The 22,640-nt window shown below is 40.0% G+C and overlaps 1 protein-coding gene across 1 annotated transcript; it reads right to left on the bottom strand.

The window, feature by feature from the left end:
- Positions 1-2,883: 2,883 nt before the first annotated feature.
- LOC114651588 (proteasome subunit beta type-9-like) lies at positions 2,884-13,592 on the bottom strand. The gene is made up of 6 exons (XM_028801420.2): positions 13,390-13,592; positions 7,743-7,810; positions 6,460-6,591; positions 4,183-4,312; positions 3,610-3,751; positions 2,884-3,088 (listed from the first exon to the last, which is right to left on the bottom strand). The coding sequence occupies exons 1-6, from the start codon at positions 13,438-13,440 to the stop codon at positions 2,961-2,963; spliced, it is 651 nt and encodes a 216-aa protein (XP_028657253.1). The 5' UTR covers positions 13,441-13,592; the 3' UTR covers positions 2,884-2,960.
- Positions 13,593-22,640: the final 9,048 nt, after the last annotated feature.

Below are 22,640 nucleotides of genomic sequence, written 5' to 3' on the forward strand. Positions count from 1 at the left end.
CATAAAAGTTGTTTGTTCATTACCTATAAACTTTTTTGTGTTGTTCATTACTCCATAAGTATGTACATTTTTGGGAAACTCACCCCAGATTGGCTTTTTTTTCACTGACTTGTTTTTATTTTTTTAATTGGGTTTTCTGACTTTTGGGATTTTTATATCTCCCTTCAGTGGATTTTGCCATTATAGTTTTTGAGGGACATTGGGGTAATAGCAGGGTAGAGACCCAAAGGTTAGGGGCAGTGGCAGTAGGTGATGTAAACAACAGGGAGTTCCATAGCAGAAACTTAAAATTAGCAGCATTAAGGGAGGATTCTTTGTTTTGCCTGACTTTGAAACAGTTTATTGTTTGCTAATGGCACTGACCTTTCTTATAAGCTGATGCAAATCACTAACTGTTAATTGTTTAGCACTCCAGGTAGAAAATTAGTAAGACTACTGTATACCCTTGTCCAAAAATGACATTTCTGGTTTAATAAAGAATGTGCATCAGTATTTTTTCTCCAGACTAAGGATAAGTGTGACATTTTTATTTCCATGAAATAATTTTGTCCACCTCATCCATCCATCCATCCATTTATGCATTATCACACCTGCTAAATTGCAGTTTAAGAACCCTCAAGAAGCATATGTTGTAAATGACAAATAGTATGTAACAGAATTAATGATGGCCCAGCTTATTTTATGTGAAATATTGCATTTTTGTACAATTGGTCATATTACCATGAATACGGCAGATGTCAATGGAATGGGGCCAAAACATGCAATGATGTCTTACAGTGTTTTCCTGTTTTATCACATATTTTTACAAGTGTTTAAACTAGGCTGGAAAATAACCCAGGGGAAAATCCCACTCTCCTGGCCCTCTGTATTGATACCTCTGCATTGAGACAGTGTAGCTTAGTTGTCACCTTTAAATGAAAATGTAACTACTGTTCAAAGCATGTGAGTGGAAACATGATCTTTTGAAAGCTCAAAAAGCTTGCAATAATGTATAACTAAAGACCTAGTAATGTCATTTTGGGAGCCCCCTAGGTTTTTTGAATTTTGAAGTTTTTATTAAGTGAAAAACAAGTAGCACTGCTCCCTAAAGCCTTGTTAACACTTCCACGTTTACCTGTGTTCTTTTCTGCTGTAGTGCAAGGCAAGTAATCTGTACTATACTACTATGCTTCTCATTCACATCACTGTGGAGAAGTGCAATATGTTTCTAAAAATGTGATACGCTGCATATTTCCACATAAAGACACAACAGAATGCATTGTTGTTCTCAGTGGAAAACTCCGTATACAGATTTCACTACAGATCCTTATTTAAACTGTAAATGACTGGCAAATGCATGCAGAATTTATGCATTTATGAATTTATGCGGGCGACATGGTGGCGCAGTGGGGAGCGCTGCTGCCTCACAGTTAGGAGACCTGGGTTCGCTTCCCGGGTCCTCCCTGCGTGGAGTTTGCATGTTCTCCCCGTGTTTGCCTCCAGGTGCTCCGGTTTCCTCCCACATTCTAAAGACATGCAGGTTAGGTGCACTGGCGATTCTAAATTGTCCCTAGTGTGTGTGGGTGTGTTTGTTTGTGTGCACCTTGCGGTAGGCTGGCGCCCTGCCCGGGGTTTGTTTCCTGCCTAGTGCCCTGTGTTGGTTGGGATTGGTTCCAGCAGACCCCCATGACCCTGTAGTTAGGATATAGCGGGTTGGATAATGGATGAATGAATTTATGCATGTTTCTAGACAGCAAATAAACAGCTTTGTTCTTGTGAGAATGGAATGAATTTCATTGACAGCGAAAAACATTTTATTTTGTACATTTTTTTAGAAAGCAAAACACTGAGTTTCGCTGCAAATTAAATTTTGGGCAAATCATTTTGCTCATTACTACCAGTGGCTATGGTCCTCAAACCGCAAGAAAGAAATTGTCAGTTAGTCAGTCATTTCCCAACCCGCTATATCATAACACAGGGTCACAGGGGTCTGCTGGAGCCATTCCCAGCCAGCACAGGGCGCAAGGCAGGAACAAATCTCTGGGCAGGGTGCCAGCCCACCGCAGGACACACACACACTAGGGCCAATTTAAGCACCTAACCTGCATGTCTTTGGACTGTGGGAGGAAACCCACGCAGACACGGGGAGACCATGTAAACTCCATGCAGGGAAGAACTGGGAAGCAAACCCAGGTCTCCTTACTGTGAGGCAGCAGGTCTACCACTGTGCCACCATGCTGCCAGAAAGAAATTGTGTTCCCCAAAAAATCATACAATGGGCTGTCACACACTGGGAGGCAGCTAAAGGGCTTGAGTAAGAGCATTTCTGAGTCAGACCGGGATGTGGCAGAGTGCACTGACTCTTTTTCTTGCTTTCCTGTAGACCATCCATGGGAGATTCCACCTGGCCCTGTTGACGTCACTTCCGGCTCCGAGCCTATGGAAGAAGACCTTGTCAGCTCCAGACCCTTTGATGTCACATCCGGGCTCGAGCCTATAGCTGAAGACCCTTATGAGCCCGACCCCTCTGACTTCACTTCCTGTCTTCCCCTTTAAAACCTCCACCTTTTCCATATTCCCTCGGTTCTGTTTTAGACTCGGTTTGGTGTACATCAGTGCTGTATAAACATTTTGTGACATTAAAGTCAGGATACCAAATATACGGGTGGTGGACCCAAACATTGCTATGACCCTGTGTGGAGTTTCTGACAGGGCACATAGAGAACATGGACGCTCCACACCAAAGAGGCCACTGTTATGGTTGAAAAAAGTTTTAAAGCCTGAACAAAGTCTGTAAAACACTGCTCAAATCTGTAACAAAACTGCTTTCTTGAAATCAGAATACATTTATTTTAGAATGAAAGCTCTGCAATATATTGCATATCAAAAAGAAACACTAATATGTTACATTTTACCATTTTGTATTTATTTTTGTTTTTCACAGAAAAACTAGATTGTATGTCACACTTGTAACATTATAGTCAGTCATCAAAAAACTGTGGCAGCTCATTCCCAAGAATGACTTTCTCCTCGGTCCCCTTCTCTGTGATGGTCACCATGTAGATCACACCTCCACTTGAGCCATCTCTGTTCATGGCCAGTGACACGGCTAAAAAAATATAAAACAATATTTAGTCTAAAGTCAAAGGAAATAATAGTCATCCAAATTAACAAGATAAATGAGCTTTTTGGGTTTGTAAAGATCCAAGGTTTCAGTTTGGGTCATTTTAATGCAAATTGAAAGAAAAATGATGCATTTTAAAAACACTAATTCCTGATATTCAAGTTACATATTTGCCTAGACAGTCAGTAATATGTTGATGCCTTCCTCTGTTTCAAGCCATTTATTAGTTTAAAGAATGATACCACTTTGTTTCAGTATGTAATTTCAATAACAATCACTATAACTGTCAACAATTAATGAAGGTGCAACCTACAATAATAATGTAATAATAATAAAGACTAGTGTTAGATAGATAGATAGAAAGGCGCTATATACTACAAAGACAGAGAGCTAAAAAATTGAAAAGGGGAGTGTACGACAGATAGTTAGACAGATAGATATGCCCTATTAGTTCCCAAGGGTAAAGGGGTGAGTATCTACAGTTTGTGTTACAGTTTTCTACTTACCATTGCTTACAAATGTGTGACAATCATCTTTGGTCATATTTTTTTTATAGGCAGAATCCACATATCCATAAATATATGTGCTTCCTGATCCACCAACTGCAAAAGGCTGTCTAATCAGCATCCCACCAAGGGTCCCATATACCTTTAATAAAAAGGAAAAATATTTTACATGTAAATTTTAAAGTTATCAAAGGTTTCTGTCATAATTAATTTAACATATTAAATAATTGTTTATAAAAGCATCACTATTATCACTGTAAGAAGCATTAAGTAGGCCTAAACCTGTTTTCCATCATGCTTATCAAGTTCAGGGTTATAGGAAGCTGGCGCCTATTCCAGTATCGCTGAGTGTAAGTCAGAAACTAACCCTAAACAACACAGTCATGAACACAGAACCGGTTTAGTGTTGGCAGCTGAAGAAAAACCCAGACGGACACATGTAAAATGTGTACAATATACACAAGCTGCATGATTTAAACCCATGACTCAAAAACTGTGAGACAGCACTGCCATGCTGTCCATGGGAGAAGTAATAATGCAAATATCAAGTGCTGGCTTTACTGATTTACATACCTGGCCTCCTTTACTTTTGTCCCATCCAGCCACAATTAGATGGGCTACCATTTCCTCCTTATATTTGTAACTGATATCTTTGACCATATTTGCTGCTGCTTTCACCAGAGGCAGCCCTCCCATATCAATGCTAAACAGAAAAAAAGAAATATTGACACAATGTTAATATAATACTTCAAAGAGTATCCATAACTTTGACTAAGCACTACTAAACAATGATGTTTATTCAGCTTTGAGGTATCATGACCTTCATTATAAATGATAAGACAACTGGAGCAACAATTTCACTCTACAAGAAATGTCATTATATAAGTTAATGCTAGGTATACAGTGGACTTCATGTTCCTAAATCAAGGGTATTACACCTTTTCCCCAACCTTCTCCCTATAATAAATGTTTGCCTCTTCTTCTAAAATTTATTTAGATACAGCGCAAGCCCTCTTTTTTTTTGTAAGAAAAAAAAAGGTGAATTTTGTATAAGGTTAATTTCAATTAAAGAAGGATTATTTTTTACCAACACTGTAAAATAATTTTATAATATGTTGTAGATGCCACATGGGCTGGATGGGCATCCCAGCCAGGAAAGGGAGCAGCCCTGGAAGGAAGGACCGGAAAGGGTGGACGGACAGCCCATAAAAAAGAGAAGACGTTGATGGAGGTTTTTTATTCCCCCTACATGTTAGATGGCAGCAGCTCTGGAGGTTGGTGCACAGTAGGGAAGCAGCAGGGTATGTTGGGTTTTGTAGTCCAGCACAGCAGCCCTGCTGGGGTCACTGGGCACCACGAGAGGGTGCTGCATTGGGACAAATTCCCTGTTATAATGGACTTCCATGTGACCCGGAAATGCTTCCATCAAGCAATCGCCCTGGCACTGTAAGTAGTCCCGGGTCTGTAATAAAAGGGACCTCATTCCCTTATCCAGGTGAGTCGGAGCTAAAAGATAGTGGAGCAACACTTGAGTGGAGGAAGGTAGTGTGATAGGAAGGAAGTATTGTGGAGAGAAAAACTGTGTTTTGTGCTTGTATAACATTTTTGGAGGTATTTATAATAAGAACATTTCATTATTTGAACCCGGGACCGTGCTTGTGTGTTCATGTTGGGGTTTGGGCTTGCTGGTGCCCGGGTATCCATCACAATATCAAGAACAAAATCAAACCATGACATTCATATCTCAAAGCAACATGTTTGCAGCCAGGAGCATGGTACATTATGTCACATTCACTTTTGAAAAAAAATATTTTTGCCAAATATATTTTATTCATTATTGTCACAATGAGTTTTGGACTTTACCCTTGCCCTTTACTGCCCAGAAACATTTATCATGCTGTCACATGATGGACAAAAGAAATACAATGGGAAGCCTGGCTTTTCTAAGGTGCTCTACCGTTGTGCTGGTTCCTTATATGTAACCTTAGCAATTTTTCTACTATTTTAAGAGTTTAGTGTTATATGCAATTCAATTTTTTAACTGCCTTCTGAGTTTTACTTCCCATTGTGATTTATATATTTCTGCTGTATTTGCCTGCCTGGTGTTTTGACTTGTCTGATTTCACCTGTGTATTGTGGATTTGGAGCGGCACAGTGGCACAGTGGGTAGCGCTGCTGCCTCGCAGTTAGGAGACCCGGGGTCACTTCCCAGTTCTTCCCTGCGTGGAGTTTGCACGTTCTCCCTGTGTCTGCATGGCTTTCCTCCAAAAGTCCAAAGACATGCAGGTTAGGTACTTAAACTGTCCCTAGTGTGTGCTTGGTGTGTGTGTATGCACGCCCTGTGGTGGGCTGGCGCCCTGCCCAGGGTTTGTTTCCTGCCTTGCGCCCTGTGTTTGCTGGGACTGGCTCCAGCAGACCCCCGTGGGTTGGATAATGGATGGATTGTGGACTTGGCCATTCGGGGCTATTTTGCTTCCTCCTGCTTTCCCAGGTCAGTGAATTTAATTTTGAATTTAACTTCTATTTCTAGCTGAGCAGTGCAAAGAATTGTTCCTTTCAGTCTATTAGTCTATCAGTTTCCGCATTAAGGCAATAGATCAGAAGCTTATAGTAACCAGATGTCTGTGAAGTTGCTGTTGGTCATTTACCAAATGTAACTATTTTGAAAAATAAAACACTGCTGAGATGTATTTTGAAACATAGAACAAGCATTTGGAAAGAAACCCAATGAAGTCATATAGAGTTAAATTAAAGTAAAAACATGGTCAAATTTTATGAGTTTTCATATCTGAGGATTAGTGACATACCAAGCAATTCTTCCCCATTATACTGTATAGAAGTTTTTCTTACCTGTGCAGGTCCAGCTGATAATCAACAATATCAGCAACTGCCTGGGCATCTGCAGCAGATCCAGAGAGAGCACAGTAGACATTATCATGGAGACGCGAGAGCTTATTCATTACACGGTTTACCACAGACTGCCTGTGCCAGAAAGAAAGGGAAAAATCAAAATGTACCACACAAAAAGTGACCTCTTTGAATTTCATAGAACATCTTATTAGAATCAACGAAGAAACTATTTCAATCACATCTGACACATGTGCAACTGTTTTAGTGCCACTTATCAGCAGAAGATCATAAAGAGTGCTTTTACAGGACTTGAGTTTTAATAATAATTCTCCTAATGTACTTCTAAAACCTTCTAATCACAATATTAAACACATTGGTTCTTTGTTTAGTGCTTGTCCCATCCTAGCTGGAACAGATTTAAGACCTGATCTCTCTCTGGATAGGACGCTAGTGCATCACATATTTCCTGTGCAAAAGAAAACTTGTTTTCTTCTTGTATTATTAAAAAAAAACAGTGTTTCAAGAACAAACAGATTAGAACACATGGCATACATCCCAACTCCCTATAAAAGGATTACCTGCTACAAAATAGGTGGCAACATCGTTCAACATGCCTCTAGCCATAAAATCATTATAAAACTGCTCCCTTTTTGCCTGTATGACTTTTATTTGTTTTATTAAAAATAACTACAAATACAAAAATATCGAAAACAAAAGATGCTACAGATATGTCTGGACCTTTCACAATTTTCACATCAGCTCTGGACTTAAGGAGGCTGTCTTATTTAATAAATTAAATACATAACATCTTCTTATATGATTGTAATATTTTTTGAAATACAGTGTGCAAAATAAATGTGATCTGGGAATGTAACAAGTACTTTACAAAGGACACTGAAAGACTGTCTGATCCCATCACCTATTGAAAACAGTTAAAAACTAGAGTTATAGGGTCTCTTACAAAAAGTGAGTGACAACATATACTTCAATACAGTATTCAACACATTAATCATCTATTACACAGCTGTGGATATAAGTCAGAATTATTTAAATTGAGAGATAAATGTCAATTGTTGAGAGAAGTAGTAAAAAATGCAAAGCATTTATAGGTAAAAGAGAGGGTAATTTGGGAAAACTAAATCCAAAATGGGAAATGAACGAGTCAATAGTATATTTTAAGGTACAGGAAAGATCATGATTTTTCTATAAAAATTGTGCACAATTGAAATGTTCACAGTAAATGCTCCCAGTCTGTCATAATTGATGGATTGTATCAGGCTTACCCTGCAGACACTCGGGAATCTGATCCAATTACTACACCACCTTCAAACTCGACTGCCATGATAGTAGTCTAAGAGAAAACAGAAAAGTGCTGCAAATTATAAACTGTTTAAAGTATTTACCCTTCAAAGGTCCTAGGGAAGGATGGGAAAGGGACATTCCAATTGGCATATCAGAAAAGGAGTAGAACTCAACCATACATAAAATACATTCTAGTTCTATATGTTCCAAGCATTTCATAGTTTAGTTAAAGGTCTTTCATAAAACACATTTAACTTGTTTAAAATTGTCCAAAATTTACCCAGGGCAAGACTCAACCTGCAAGTGCTGCAGTCTAGCTCCAGCTTCATTAGGCCATATGTTCTGAGAATGTACTATATTAACATAATTTTGGACAAAAATATTTACATACTTCTCAGACAGCTTTTGCGTTACAATCATTCGTAATCTATTAACAGTTATATTTGGTGTACTGCGGATCAAAGGCATCAAAGTGCATAGGGAGAAATCGATTGTAATTTCTCACACCACACTACTAGTACACAGACTTATCCTGATCAGCTAAAGGATCCAAACCCACCTTCTACAACTCAGTGGGTAAGCGATGTTTTATATTATCTCAAATTAGAAAAACAATCAACTACTCTCTTAGAGGATATGTCCAAAACTTTTTTTAAAACATAGCAAGAATTGATTAATATTATTTAAGAATAAATATGCTTAGCCCGTGGTCGACACTCTCATGTTATTACTCAGAATAATAAGAAAGTGCGTTTTTTTTTTTTTGCTTGTGTCTCTTTCTTTTGAGTGGGGGTTGAATTTATTTTTGCTTTCTGTTTTGTTACTTTTCTTTTTTGTTTTCAAATGGTTGCATGTGTTATTACTTGTTTGATTGACCAGCATACAATTTTAGGTTCTGGTTTTTGAAAATAAAATACATTTATTTAAAAAAAAACAAAAACTTTTTTATCACTTTATTTGCATATACTCTAAATGCAATCAATCTTCTGTTTAAATGGCCCATTCCAGTCTGATCATTATTACTATGTGTTTTACAACATAAACAACAATATTTTATCACACAGCACACACAGGATATTTGCAATATGCTGAGAAGATGCTGTAAGTGTCTTGGCATCAAGTCTTATGGCAGATGCAAACAACTGTTTGTACATAGCAGCTAGCTGTCAGCAAGTGCACAGCAGAACAAAATGGTAAGGGAGATTTCTACTCCAACAGTAATTATCTGAAAAAGTGCATTCAGTGTTCCTCTTTTTTCCATTAATAATATCACTGTTCCTATAGAAAGTAGCTGCAAAGCTGTATACTGTTTTGGTGTATCAACCTAAAAGTATCAAATCAGATTTATTTTATGTGACATTTAAGGGGAGTCCTGCACCCCAAATCTATAACCGCCACTCTCTCACATACCAGTTTCATTTCAAATGACTCTTAAATTTCAGCAATGTACCTTTTGCAAGGCCCCAAAAGCACACTACAGTACTACAATAGAGTCAATACTCTGTACTTTTCTCACTTTTTCCCTTTCCACTTCTCCTCCTATCCAGGTGAGCGTCAACCTCATACAGTTTCTGATTCTTGACTCACCCATATGATGTGGTGGGCTCCTTTTTAGGCCAGATCTGGGAGTACGATATTTCTGGTGCAACAATATTGCTTCCCAAAATCATTTTCAAGTTAGGTACAACATGGACATCTTCATGTTAGGTTGAGAACAGGGGAGCCACCTCCGGCAGCTCCATCAAAAGTAAAGTACCAGGGCTGTAAGTTGTGACTACAACTCCCATCCTATCCTGTGTGTGTGTCCCAATGGGAGCTTGATGAGAAAGATGCTGCCACCAGATATACTGAGATGAACACAAGGCCCCAGTTCAGAGTGGCAGGGGTTAAAGCTTATCCCAGTAGCATGCAGTACACAGCAGGAAATGGCCCTGGACAGGCTGCCAGTCAATCACACAGCCCACTGAGACTCACACACCCATACTCACATGGATCCAATATGGAATTGAAAATTACTCTAACTAAATTGACTTTGGGAATGTAAGAAAAGTACCCACCAGACACAGAGAGAATGTTCAAATTCCACACAGCCAGCTACTAGGCAAGATATTCAAGCCCAGGACATATAATGTGGGAAGCACAGTCGCACGGTGGTAGCGCTGCTGCCTCGCATTTAGGAGACCAGGGTTCATACTCCAGATCCTCCCTGTGTGGAGTTTGTATCTTCTCCCAGTGTCTGTATGTCTGTGTGTCTCCGGGTGATCTGGTTTCCTCCCACAGTTCAAAGAAATGCAGGTTAGGTGGACTGGTGATGCTAAATTAGCTCTAGTGTGTATTCACGTTGTGTGCTCCACGTGCTGTTCCTATCTTGCACCCTATGCTTGCTGGGATAGGCTCCAGTGACCCAGCTCAGGAAAGGCACGTTTATAAAAATGGATGGATAGAAATATGATCTCTGAGGTTGATCCTATCTGATTGGCTGTGAATCTCAAACACAGAAATCAATTATGTGCAATAAGGTTTCAAAAAAGCTCCTAGATACATTTTTGGAAGGACACAAAAGATAAAAAATACTACAAAAAAATTGTCAAAACATAGCAGCATCTTTAAGAAATTAAAAGTTAATGACACCACCAGGACTTTCTAGATCATTGTGCTTCCAAGACAGAAAGCTGAGTAAGGAGAAGAGTATTCAGAGAAGCCAACCATAACACAAAGAGAACTTTAAAAAAAAAAAAAGATTAAATGTAAATGTAAAAGTCTAGTCAATGTGTGACCACTTCACCAATATCACTGACTCTTCACAATTATGAGGGCATATAATGGTAGCTAAAATAATGCCACAACTTAAAAGGCCAATGGCAAATTAAGTTACAATTTGCAAACCAACAATATGAGGATTCTGAAAGCATTCATGCATCAATTTCCAAACATTTTTCATCCATAACTGGGTAGTTGGACCAAGAAAAAAGCAACAGCTACAGTACCTAATTTGTTGAAAATGTAATTCAGCATAACGTCCAAAAAAAATCATGTCCTCAGTGCCAAGCATTGAACCCTGGCATTCTGTTATGGCACGCTTCTACTTAGTAGATGCTGGGACATTAGGCACAACAGATGACGGAGTGCATGCATGCAGCATAATAAATAAAAACAGATATTTGAAGAAAACGCATGTTGCCATCTGGATGAATTGGAATTCTACCCTTTACCAAGGTACTTCCAAAGCATCAGCACAGTGACTAAAAAAAATGTAAGAATTCTTTTAAATGCTCTGCCCTGATCTGTAAATCTGTGCAGTGACATGAGCATAGTAGTCAATTAATAATCCATTTGCAATTTCACCCTGCCTGCAAGAAATGAGATGTTCAGAGCTGTTTAATCACCAGCACCACATAACTGATCTCTACATGAGCTGGCAGCAGTTGAATGGTTTACCACCAGCTTGGCTCAATAAAATACCAGACACTCCAGTCTCAAAATTTGTCTTTGGCTGTTTGCAGCCATGCCAGTATAGCAACAAAGTATAGCAATATCTACAGTATATCATTTAACAATCAACTATATTTGGAAATTTTCCAGGTAAATTAATGTTTTTTGATTATCCACTTCATTTATATCTTACATAAATTAACTTCTTTATCGTTTGAGTTTCACAATTGAACATTTTGCACATTCACTCACAGCATGTTTCATCCTCTGTTGATGTGTTGTTAACTTAGAATTAACTATTGTCACTATCATGACTGGTAGCTGTCATCACTCATAGTACCCATGCATGCTGCTAAATCCAACTCAGTCATTGAAAGCACTGTGATGATTGTTCGCTTTAAAAAGTTCACAGAGATTACGTCAGACACCTCTCAACACAACTTAATTAGCACAAGAATGATCCCCACTGATGACTTTGTGCGATTCTAATACACAAATAATTGTAAGCAGATGTTAGACTGGAAAACAAAACATGTCTATGTTATTCTATTAATAATCTGTGTACAGCTAAACAGGGCATGCTGTTCTATGACATGATAGTCTGCAATCAACTTCTGAGTGTCAGAATTGTCCCACCTACTTTGAAAGGTGATTACTGTACTTTTATTTATAACCATTTGGACCTAAATGCTTTCAAGACTGACTACTACTACACATCAATCTATAGTGCCAGGTGTTCTGTGTGATTTTGGTCCACTTAAACTGATGTTTGTGATCAGGTTGCTTTCTACAGTGCTCAGCTTTTGGTGTGTTCATCATCTTTCAAATTTGATTATTTGCAGTATGTTGCCACCATACCGTATGCATATCACCATCTTGTGCACAGCTTTAACCAGTGGAAATAAAAAAAATGTAGCAAGCAATCATATAAAGTTGTAGCTAAGAGCTGTAAACAGAATACCTGTTCACATCAGCATTCCACAAAGTACTAATATGACTAGAAGTATCTAATAAACAATGTATCTGAACGGGCTACAGCAGATTTGAGAATGTTTTGTTATTTATATAAGTAAAAAGGAACTGAAAGAATTAATGGTTCAATGGGTTAAGGTTAAGCTATTTCCTCACAATTAAAGGATATTAGATTCAAATCCAGACTTGGCCAGTTCAGGTTAATCAACGAGTCTAACTTGGCATATTATTAATGCGTCTGAGTTTTACTGTCAATGGACTGGTGCCTCATTCAGGAATAATTTTTTGCTTTACTTACTGTTGCTGGAATTGTATCCAGACCTTACTCTGACTAAAAAATTTAAGAAATAGATGGAAATTAATGGAAATGGCTGAGGTAATGTGTTTTGAATTTTAAGTACACTTTAAAATATGTAATACTTTACTGTCCCTGAGGAATAAGAATATTGTGAATTCTTATAGTACTTTTATACAATTCCTTTCACTTTCAAATGAATAATTTACAAAATAACATTCGCATCATTGTTTAATTTGAAATATATTAAAATGAATTGACAATAAGCTCTAAAGGCGACTTCAAACTAACCGGAGTGGGTGACAGTGGGTGTGTGCCTTGGTCATCTGCAAGGATTTGCAGCGCCTTCCCCATTTTCCTGAATTGGAAACGCGGGTTAGAAAACCAATGTACGGGTATTAGCATTGGCATTAGTAACCTTGTAGAAATAGTTAAAGTTCTTGCGTGAAATGAACGAGCAGCCTGCAGCAGTGATTATTTTACGATCAACAAGCGCTGCTGGAATTTCTTCCACTGAAGCAACGCGAAGTCGCTTCAGCACGCAACAGGTGATGCATGCGAAAAAATCCTTTTCATGAAACTCTAATGTAAAACTGGGTGCAATGCATGTTTAAATTATGACTAAATCGCATAACACAGTCAAAAGGAAAGAAAAACATTTATAAACTAAAATAGCTAACCTAAAATACAACAGGGGTGCTAGCGAAAGTGAAAGTATTCGGAACGGTAAAACAAGGCTGTAACTTTTTAAGTTACCACATTTTCTTAAAACACATCTTCAAAAACTGATACTACTCCTTCTACTAAAAATGTTAATTGAACTACATATTTAACTGGTATGGGTGGAAATTGTCATCCAGATTGAAAAGTGACTTTATGATGTCAGTACCAACTACTAAATCTGCAAGAACGACACTAGCGCTGCTTACCCCCGTGCTGACTTCGCAGGACATCCAGCTGGGCTCGGCTGAGAGCGGCATGGTTAGTTAAGCTGGTCCAGTTTCAAAATAAGCCTACTCTTGATGCAGACGGCTTCAAGCGGATCTTGTGAGTTTTCGGCCACCAGGGTGCGTCTCTCACAGTCTAATCGCTTGCTTTCCCTTCCGCAATAAGGGTGATACGTGGTTTACAAATGAAACACCTCCTTCTCATGACCCGCGTCTCCAACTTCTGCATAGTAATTGATGACGAAGGGCTCCTCGAAAATGACTTAGTGGCTTACAAAGGTATAATTTAAACCGCCTAGTAGGTAAGGTGTAACGGCCGCAAATAATCTACAGTTTCGTTTCGGTGCTTCATTCGCAGGACTTGCAGACACCCAACTTGTGTTAACTGAAGAGCAGTCTAAGTAATTGGATGTCTTTTACCCTTAAGAGTACATAAATGTGCCAGAACCAAGAAACAAGCTTGTAGTTAGGCATAGGTATCCATTTGCCTTAGTCCTCATTAGTGTCAGGGTCTCATCAATAGAAGCATACAATAAATAAAGAAAACTTTAATTTATTGTCCCTACTAATCCGAATCTGTTCCTTGGAAATTCGCAGTCAAGTCGACTGATAGAACGGTCCTTAAGGCTGACGCTGCAGTTGTGATCCGCTGGTTTGGCTACTTTGAGGAGCTGTTTAAAGCTGATCTTCCGGCTAGGACGTTGGGCATCTCTGGGTCCACGGTTCCTGAGGCTGATCCTTCAATTATGTGAACCATCCGGTATCATTGAGATTGCACAGGTAGTTTAGAATCTGAGGATAGAGAAGGCTGCAGGGATCTGTGGTATCTCTGGTGAACTTCTCCAGGCTGGTGATAAGGATGTCCTTCTGGCATTGCAAGCAATCTTTCCTATCATTTGGGAGACTGGTGTCATCTCAACTGACTGGAAAACAGGACTTGTCCTTGCTATCTGGACTCGGCAACTACAGGGGAATAACACTGATCTCTGTGCCTGGTAAGGTCATGGCTAGGGTCATCCTCAACAGGCTCCATGATCGCCTGCTCACCTACCAGCAATCGTAGCAATCTGGTTTTAGGCCTAAGACATCTACCATTACTGCATCCTGGCACTGTGGGTTCTCATTGAGTGCAAACATGAGTTTGTTTGCAGCCATTGTCGGTTTTCATAAAGTGTTCAACTCAGTTGATTGAGCTGCCCTGTGGGACATCCTGAGACTTCACAAGATTCCCCTGAAGTTGCTGCTTATTATGGCTGGCCTGTACAGTGGTACCACGAGTGCTGTGCAGAGTGGAGACAGAATCTCTGGGGTTTTTCCCAGTTGATTCTAGGGTTCGTCAGGGGTGTGTTCTTGCTCCTACTCTGGACTGGGTGTTGGGCAGGGTTGTGGGTTCCAGCGGCTGTGGGGCATCTGTTGGTGAAGAGAGATTCACTGATCTTGACTTTGCCAACAATTCTGTGATCTTCATGGAGTCAATGGAGGCTCTGATCAGGGCGCTTGAGAGACTGAGCGAGGAGTTTGAGTGTCTGGGCTTGCGAGTGTTCTGGATAAAAACCAAGATCCAGGCCTTTAATGACGTCTTGGGCACAGCCACCAGCAGTGTGTCTTTCTGCAAAGAGAGTGTCAGCCTTGTCGAGAGGTTTACTTACCTTGGCAGTGACATTCATGTCTCTGGTAACTCTTCCTATAAAGTCAGTAGACGGATTGGGAGAGCATTGTGGGTCATGAGGTCGCTGGAAAGGGGTGTGTGGCGCTCCTGATATCTCTACAAAAGGATGAAGGTCCAAGTCTTTAGAGTCCTGATGCTTCCTGTTTTGCTGTATGGTTGTGAGACATGGACGCTATCCAGTGACCAGAAAGGAAGATTGGACTCCTTCGGTACTGTGTCTCTTCAGAGAGTCCTTGGGTACTGCTGGTTTAACTTTGTGTTGAGCGAGAAGTTGCTGATGGAGTCCTGAAAGAGGCACATTACTTGCATTGTCAAGGACCGCTGCAGCCATGTGGTGCAATTTCCAGACAGTGATCTGGCTCACGGGATCCTCTTTGCTGAGGACCCAAGTGCCTGGACCAGACCAAGGGGACTCCAACATAACACCTGGCTGTGACAGATAGATGGTTAATTCCAGATGGTGGGACTGGACTGTGTGTCTGCCTGGGGGTTTGCAAACTGTGATCTTGAGCTGTTTTCGTCATGTGGTGGGCAACTTCTGTACCAGTCAGGCCCGGTCTTAGGTATTATGGGGCCCTAGGCGAAAGGGGGGTCCAGGGGCCCCCTGAGGGGGGCAGACCCCCCCTGGAAGCTCTGTGAAATACGTGAAAATTAGACCAAGGAGTCGATCCGGGGCCCCCCAGACGCCGAGTCCCTAGGCGGTCGCCTACTTCGCCTATGCCTAAGGCCGGGCCTGATTGGGACAAATAATGCTGTAATATATTTAAGTATATATGACAATTGCTCACTCTGACAATTTGTTTTGGGGGCCCCCAAGAAGGCGGGGGCCCTAAGCTATAGCTTGTGTAGCTTATACGTAAATCCTGCACTGGTACCAGTGCATGCTCCTTAACCTGACCTGACCCCAATAAATGTCATTGTATTACCAATAATAATTCAGAAGTTTATGTGAAAGGCAGCCTCCCCTCTTGTGCAATGCTCATGGTAAACTATTCCATATGGTCATCTAACATTGACCATTTTTGTGGAATGTGATAATATTGTCTGCGGTGGGTTGACACCCTGCCTGGGATTGTTTCCTGCCTTGTGCCCTGTGTTGGCTGGGATTGGCTCCAGCAGACCCCCGTGACCCTGTGTTTGGATTCAGCGGGTTGGAAAATGGATGGATGGATGGATGATAATATTGTGGAACATCAAAAAAGAGATTTACTTGCCCATTTGGATGTGTCAGATGGAGAAAGGGACAACCTTAAAAATATAATTACCTAAAGTACTGGAATTTTTAAAAATGAAAGTAGATTACACAATGAGAGTACAAGCATGGACTTTGGCAACAAGGCAGACAAATCACCAGAAAAAGGTGTGCCTACAGTGACAGTAAGTCAGTCAGTGGTAGTATTGCAGAAAAGAATGCAACATATTTTCAGGAAGTTTTAAAAGCTTCTTAAGGCAATGCAAGGAGATCATACATATTTTTGAAGCATCAGTATAGCTGTATTAGATTGAAGGCAGGAATCAGTTCTGGATGAGTGCTCACAGGACACTTTCACACTCATTGCATAGAGTTAGTGGCTAATTTAGCATTACCAATTAATCTAGGTTGTAAGTGGAAATATAGAGTATTGCAATGGGAGAAAACAGAAAAAAATGCAAGCATGAGTAAAAAAGAAATGCAAAAAATATTCCTAATTCTAGTACTGTACTATCTACTGAAGCTGTTAAGCAGAACTGCAAACTGCTGAGTCATCACAAAAAAACATTCTCTTGGATAACCCCTCAGGCATTTTTCCTTACTATTGGTATGCACAATTTTGTTAAAGAAATTTGTACTCTTGTTAATTTTTACATCACATAGGACATTTTAACAGTGAGGATTCATGACAATACTTATTGTTGCTTCCAAGACTTTTGCTTTTGGGCTTGGTGTGAGTAACCATCTTGGTAATTTTCACTGCAGTGTGACTGGTTTGTTTTACTTGCAGCCATATGTGGTACTATAATGGTATGTTTCAACAATAAATCAACTGTATTACAGCTGGGGTCTGCAGTACAGTATGGAACGAGCCCCAGACACAGACAGGCAGATATGTTTAAAAGCACCACCACACATTTATTTACAGACGCTATTTACAATTGTGCACACCAACCCCAGACTCCCCCAAAGTCTAAGACTCTTCATCCAATGCCTCCTCTTTGTCTCTGGCCGCCTCCACTCCTCTCCCCCAAGCTCCGTCCTCTTCCACCCGACTCATGCCCTCGAATGGAAGGAGGCGGCCCCTTTTATAACCATCCAGATGTGCTCCAGGTGCTTCCCAACAATCTTCCGCCAGCAGTTCCCAGTGTGGCGGAAGTGCCTGCTGGGTGTCCCTGGTCTTCTTCCCCCCTGCACTTCTGGGTGTGGCGGAAGTGCTGAGGGCCAGGGCTCCTTAAGCATTGGGGTACCCACTGGCGGTGACCACGGGCCTCTACAGGGTTGAGCTTCAAAGCTCTGTACCCATGGTCCCCAAAGTCACCCGGGCGGTCACCCCCACGTGGTCTGGGAGAGACATAAGCCCTCCTCCGGTCCTCCGGGGTGTCCCGGCTGGGTACCACCCCCAGCTACCTGTGACAACAGTTACATGATAATGCAGTGGCAAGAATAAGTATGCAAACCCATTGTAGAAAATCGCATTTATGTTTAAATTTGTCTTCAAATGTGATCTGATCTTCATCTAAGTTACAGTATTGAACAAACACAAAATATGTTTGAACTAATAACAAATTTATTATATTGTTGTACTTCTTGACTAAATAATCCAAACGTTCACAGGTGTAGTTTTGAAAAAGTATGTTAACCCATGGCGGCACGGTGGCGCAGTGGGTAGCGCTGCTGCCTCGCAGTTGGGAGACCTGGGGACCTGGGTTTGCTTCCCGGGTCCTCCCTGCGAGGAGTTTGCATGTTCTCCCCGTGTCTGCGTGGGTTTCCTCCGGGCGCTCCGGTTTCCTCCCACAGTCCAAAGACATGCAGGTTAGGTGGATTGGCGATTCTACATTGTCCCTAGTGTGTGCTTGTTGTGTGGGTGTGTTTGTGTGTGTCCTGCGGTGGGTTGGCACCCTGCCCGGGATTGGTTCCTGCCTTGTGCCCTGTGTTGGCTGGGATTGGCTCCAGCAGACCCCCGTGGCCCTGTGTTCGGATTCAGCGGGTTGGAAAATGGATGGATGGATGGATGTTAAATCATTGGCTAATGATTTCAGCTGAAGATAATTGAAGCCAGAAGTTGGCAAACCACGAGTCCAATCAATGAAACAAGATTAGAGATACTTTGACCAATAAAAAGGCTCAAACATTTTGAATTTGCTATTCACAAGAAGCATCTGATAATGTGAAGCATGCCTCTCAAAAAAGATATCTCAAAAGATCTATTATCAGAAATTGTTGATTGATAATGATAGGATAGGAATTGTTGATTGATAATTGTGGATTGAAAGTAATTTAAAGACTTTAGATATTTGTCATTCCACAGTTAGACAATCTGGGTATAAATTGAGACGATTTATTACTGTGGCTGCTCTCCTTCAAAGTGGGCTCCCAGTCAAGATGACTTGAAAGACACAGCACAGAATGCCCAATGAAGTCAAAAAGACCAAGAGAACAGCAGCTAAAGACTTAAAATCTCTGTTCATGAGTCTACTATACACAAAACATTGTACAGACATAATGTTGAAGGAGCAAGCTGCTATCCAAAAAACATTGCCACACACCTGAAATTTGACAAAGACCACCTTGACACTCCACAGTGCTGATTGTTTTGAATGGTTTAGGAACAAAATGCAGCAGTACATACAGTATGATGTAAAAAGGGCGCTGCATACCAACATGAAAACATCATGCCAGTTTTGCAGTACAGTGGAGGGAGCATAATGATTTGGGGCTGCTTTGCTAACTAGGGGCCTTGGCAGCTTGCTATCATCGAGAGGAGAATGAATTCCCAGGTTTATCAAGGTATCCTACATGATAATAACAGGGGGACTGCCTGCCAGCTGGTGATCAGTAGAAATTAGATGATGCAGTAGGACAATAACCCTAAAAAGCAAAGTAAATTTACAATAGAATAGCTTAAAAAAAAAGAAGAAAATCCACCATTTGGAGTGGTCCAGTTGGAGCCCAAACCTTAACCTAATAGTGATGCTGTGGAATGACCTCAAGAGCCATTCACACCAGACATCCTAAAATATGACTGACCTGAAGCAGATCTGTAATGAAGCACCAATAACATGAGGTCTATTCAAATATACAAGATATGACATCACCTACTGTATCACATCTCCTGTAATTGTGAATCCCATGTCTATGAGAGCTCAAGTGTTTCCTATGTTGCTTATTTTTCACCCTGTGAAATATAGTTTCAAGTGAAAAATACAATCCTCAGACAAAGAATGACTAGCCCAGCAACCTTCAAACTCAAATTCTATATTATTAAAATTGTTCTTTTGCAAGTTAAAGTGCAGCTGTCAACAAAAGGTACTATAAACTTAACATTTCCGACAAGACCTTGGGCTCTGACCTCCAAACTGTAAAAAGACAGTTTCTCCACTAGGATTAAAGCACTTTGAGCTAAATTATTTGAATGAAAATGTGCTATATAAATAAATGTTGTTGTTGTTGTTGTAATAAAGTATATCAAACTAAACCAAAGTATTGTTTTTGTGTTTGTGGTTATTGGTTTGGGTCCTATGAGTTAGTCTGCTTCCTTTATTTTGTAGTAATTGTAGGTTTAACATACAAACACATTGTCAGCTGTGCACTAATAGCTTGGCATGTATGAATTGAATGGCTCTATGGGACTTCTGTGAGTAAAATATATGGGTGTGCATTCTAACACTAGCAATATAGTAGGCAATTGGCACACATATTAACTTTCTTAGTATCACTTGGGCAACTGTATAGATGCGTCCCGTGTAAGCGTTAGACCCAAGGATTACTCAGGCTGTAAAAGTGCTTTAGCGTTAGTCCTGAGTGTTACTTGGGCAACAGTATAGGCATGTCTTACATAAGCATCAGTGCAGCGTTACCCAAGGAATGCTGTAGACGCATTTTCTCCTAGCCTCATAATGGAGTCATAATGGAGTCTCGTCAGAAACGTTTTTCACCAGCCCAAGTAGTGCACACTCTTGACAGTGATATGAGCAGTGATGATGAGGAAGGAGCCTCTCATCATAATGATGAAGTGAATCTGTCTTCAGTCAGTGAAGTTGAAATGGACAGTGAACGTGAAATGGATAATGGACGTTTGGGTTTCTGTTAACCCTGCTTCAAATGAACCAGCACCACATCGTTTTAATTTTATGGGGCAGCCAGGAATAAAAGTGAACGTTGACAACCAAGATCCACTTACTTGAAGTTATTTCTTGATGATGACATGATCGAAAGAACTGTTGTTGAGACAAACTATTATGCTGAAGAGTGTCAGGTAAATGACCGTACAGCTAAGCAGTTTTCCCATTCAAAGATATACCACACAAAAGACAGTATAGAAAGTATTGGCATTATTATTACTATTATTAATACACTTTAGAATTTGTATTTTTTTGTGCTATGCACCTTTTACAATAGAAAGATGAGATTTAATAAAAAATGTCCCTTTTCATGCCAAAAAATGCAACGCTTTTTACATATTTTTTTCAGAAAAAATGTAACATTAAGGAGGTTAATGAAATATAAGTACATATATGAATAATTATTGTTGTTGTTCAGCTAGGGTTCTTACCCAGAGTAAAGTGTTTGTTTTCCTGTTTATTTACCTTTTGTTGTTTTCAAATATTATTAGGAACAAGTACATTAGAGGATCAGCTCAGATTGGACGGTTGGGAGACAAAGTCAGAAAGGCGAGGTTGCGTTGGTTTGGACAGACATGTGGAGAGGAGAGATGCTGGGTATATTGGGAGAAGGATGTTAAGGATAGAGCTGCCAGTGAAGTGGAAAAGAGGAAGGCCTAAGAGGAGGTTTGTGGATGTGGTGAGAGAGGACATGCATTAGATGGGTGTGACAGAGCAAGAGGAAGAGGACAGGAAGATATGGAAGAGGATGATCTGCTGTGACCACCCTTAACGGGAGCAGTCGAAGAAGTATTTTGAAGAAGAAGAAGTATTTTGATATTAATTGTTTTTGGTTTTGTTCTAACTGTAAGTTGTTTCTTTGAAATAATGTTATTTATGTACAGTATTTTATTTAAATTTTGTATTATGTGTGTGTTATTGTTATGGCACACTCAGGGTTGTTGCTTTGGCTCATGTTTATTTCTTGTTAATTTAGTTTTTGTGCTGTTTATAAATAATTTTGTACATTATGTTTTTAATTCTATTTTTGGTTTTGTTTTATCTTTACAAATTTTTTATTTTGTGATTTTCTTTACTTTTGTGTTTCTATTTAATGTTGTTTGTGTTGTACCCTGTCTCCTGCCTGCAGAACCTTAAAGAGGCAGGGTCATCTAATTAAGTAGTACTTAAGCTGAACATTTAGAACATTTCACCAATGTCAGAATTATAGCAGTTTTTTTAACTCACTTTGTTTTGTAAATTTTTTAGATTCTATAACTTTTGACCCCTGGACTCAGTTTAAGGTGCTGTTTCTGATTGATGTTTTTCTTTTTTTAATTTGTTTGCTGTTTAGGTTTTGCCTTTTAGACAAAACTCATTTTACTCTGCCAGTTTAACTTTTGCTTCTGTGTTGTACTGGTATCAGATGTATGAATGGCTGTGTTTTTATACAGTGGTGTGAAAAACTATTTGCCCCCTTCCTGATTTCTTATTCTTTTGCATGTTTGTCACACAAAATGTTTCTGATCATCAAACACATTTAACCATTAGTCAAATATAACACAAGTAAACACAAAATGCAGTTTTTAAATGATGGTGTTTATTATTTAGGGAGAAAAAAAATCCAAACCTACATGGCCCTGTGTGAAAAAGTAATTTCCCCCTTGTTAAAAAATAACCTAACTGTGGTGTATCACACCTGAGTTCAATTTCCGTAGCCACCCCCAGGCCTGATTACTGCCACACCTGTTTCAATCAAGAAATCACTTAAATAGGAGCTGCCTGACACAGAGAAGTAGACCAAAAGCACCTCAAAAGCTAGACATCATGCCAAGATCCAAAGAAATTCAGGAACAAATGAGAACAGAAGTAATTGAGATCTATCAGTCTGGTAAAGGTTATAAAAGCCATTTCTAAAGCTTTGGGACTCCAGCGAACCACAGTGAGAGCCATTATCCACAAATGGCAAAAACATGGAACAGTGGTGAACCTTCCAGGAGTGGCCGGCCGACCAAAATTACCCCAAGAGCGCAGAGACGACTCATCCGAGAGGTCACAAAAGACCCCAGGACAACGTCTAAAGAACTGCAGGCCTCACTTGCCTCAATTAAGGTCAGTGTTCACGACTCCACCATAAGAAAAGAGACTGGGCAAAAACGGCCTGCATGGCAGATTTCCAAGACGCAAACCACTGTTAAGCAAAAAGAACATTAGGGCTCGTCTCAAATTTGCTAAGAAACATCTCAATGATTGCCAAGACTTTTGGGAA

The sequence above is a fragment of the Erpetoichthys calabaricus genome, chromosome 1 (assembly GCF_900747795.2).
Source record: "Erpetoichthys calabaricus chromosome 1, fErpCal1.3, whole genome shotgun sequence".
Lineage (NCBI taxonomy): Eukaryota > Metazoa > Chordata > Cladistia > Polypteriformes > Polypteridae > Erpetoichthys > Erpetoichthys calabaricus.

Bases quoted from the DNA above. Each gene is read 5' to 3' on its own strand.
- LOC114651588 (XM_028801420.2), bottom strand. From the start codon at position 13,440: ATGCCGCTCTCAGCCGAGCCCAGCTGGATGTCCTGCGAAGTCAGCACG. The intron at 7,811-13,389 runs GTAAGCAGCGCT...GTTTTCTCTTAG, and splicing joins CCTGCGAAGTCAGCACGGGG to ACTACTATCATGGCAGTCGA. The intron at 4,313-6,459 runs GTAAGAAAAACT...TTTTCTGTTTAG, and splicing joins TATCAGCTGGACCTGCACAG to CATTGATATGGGAGGGCTGC.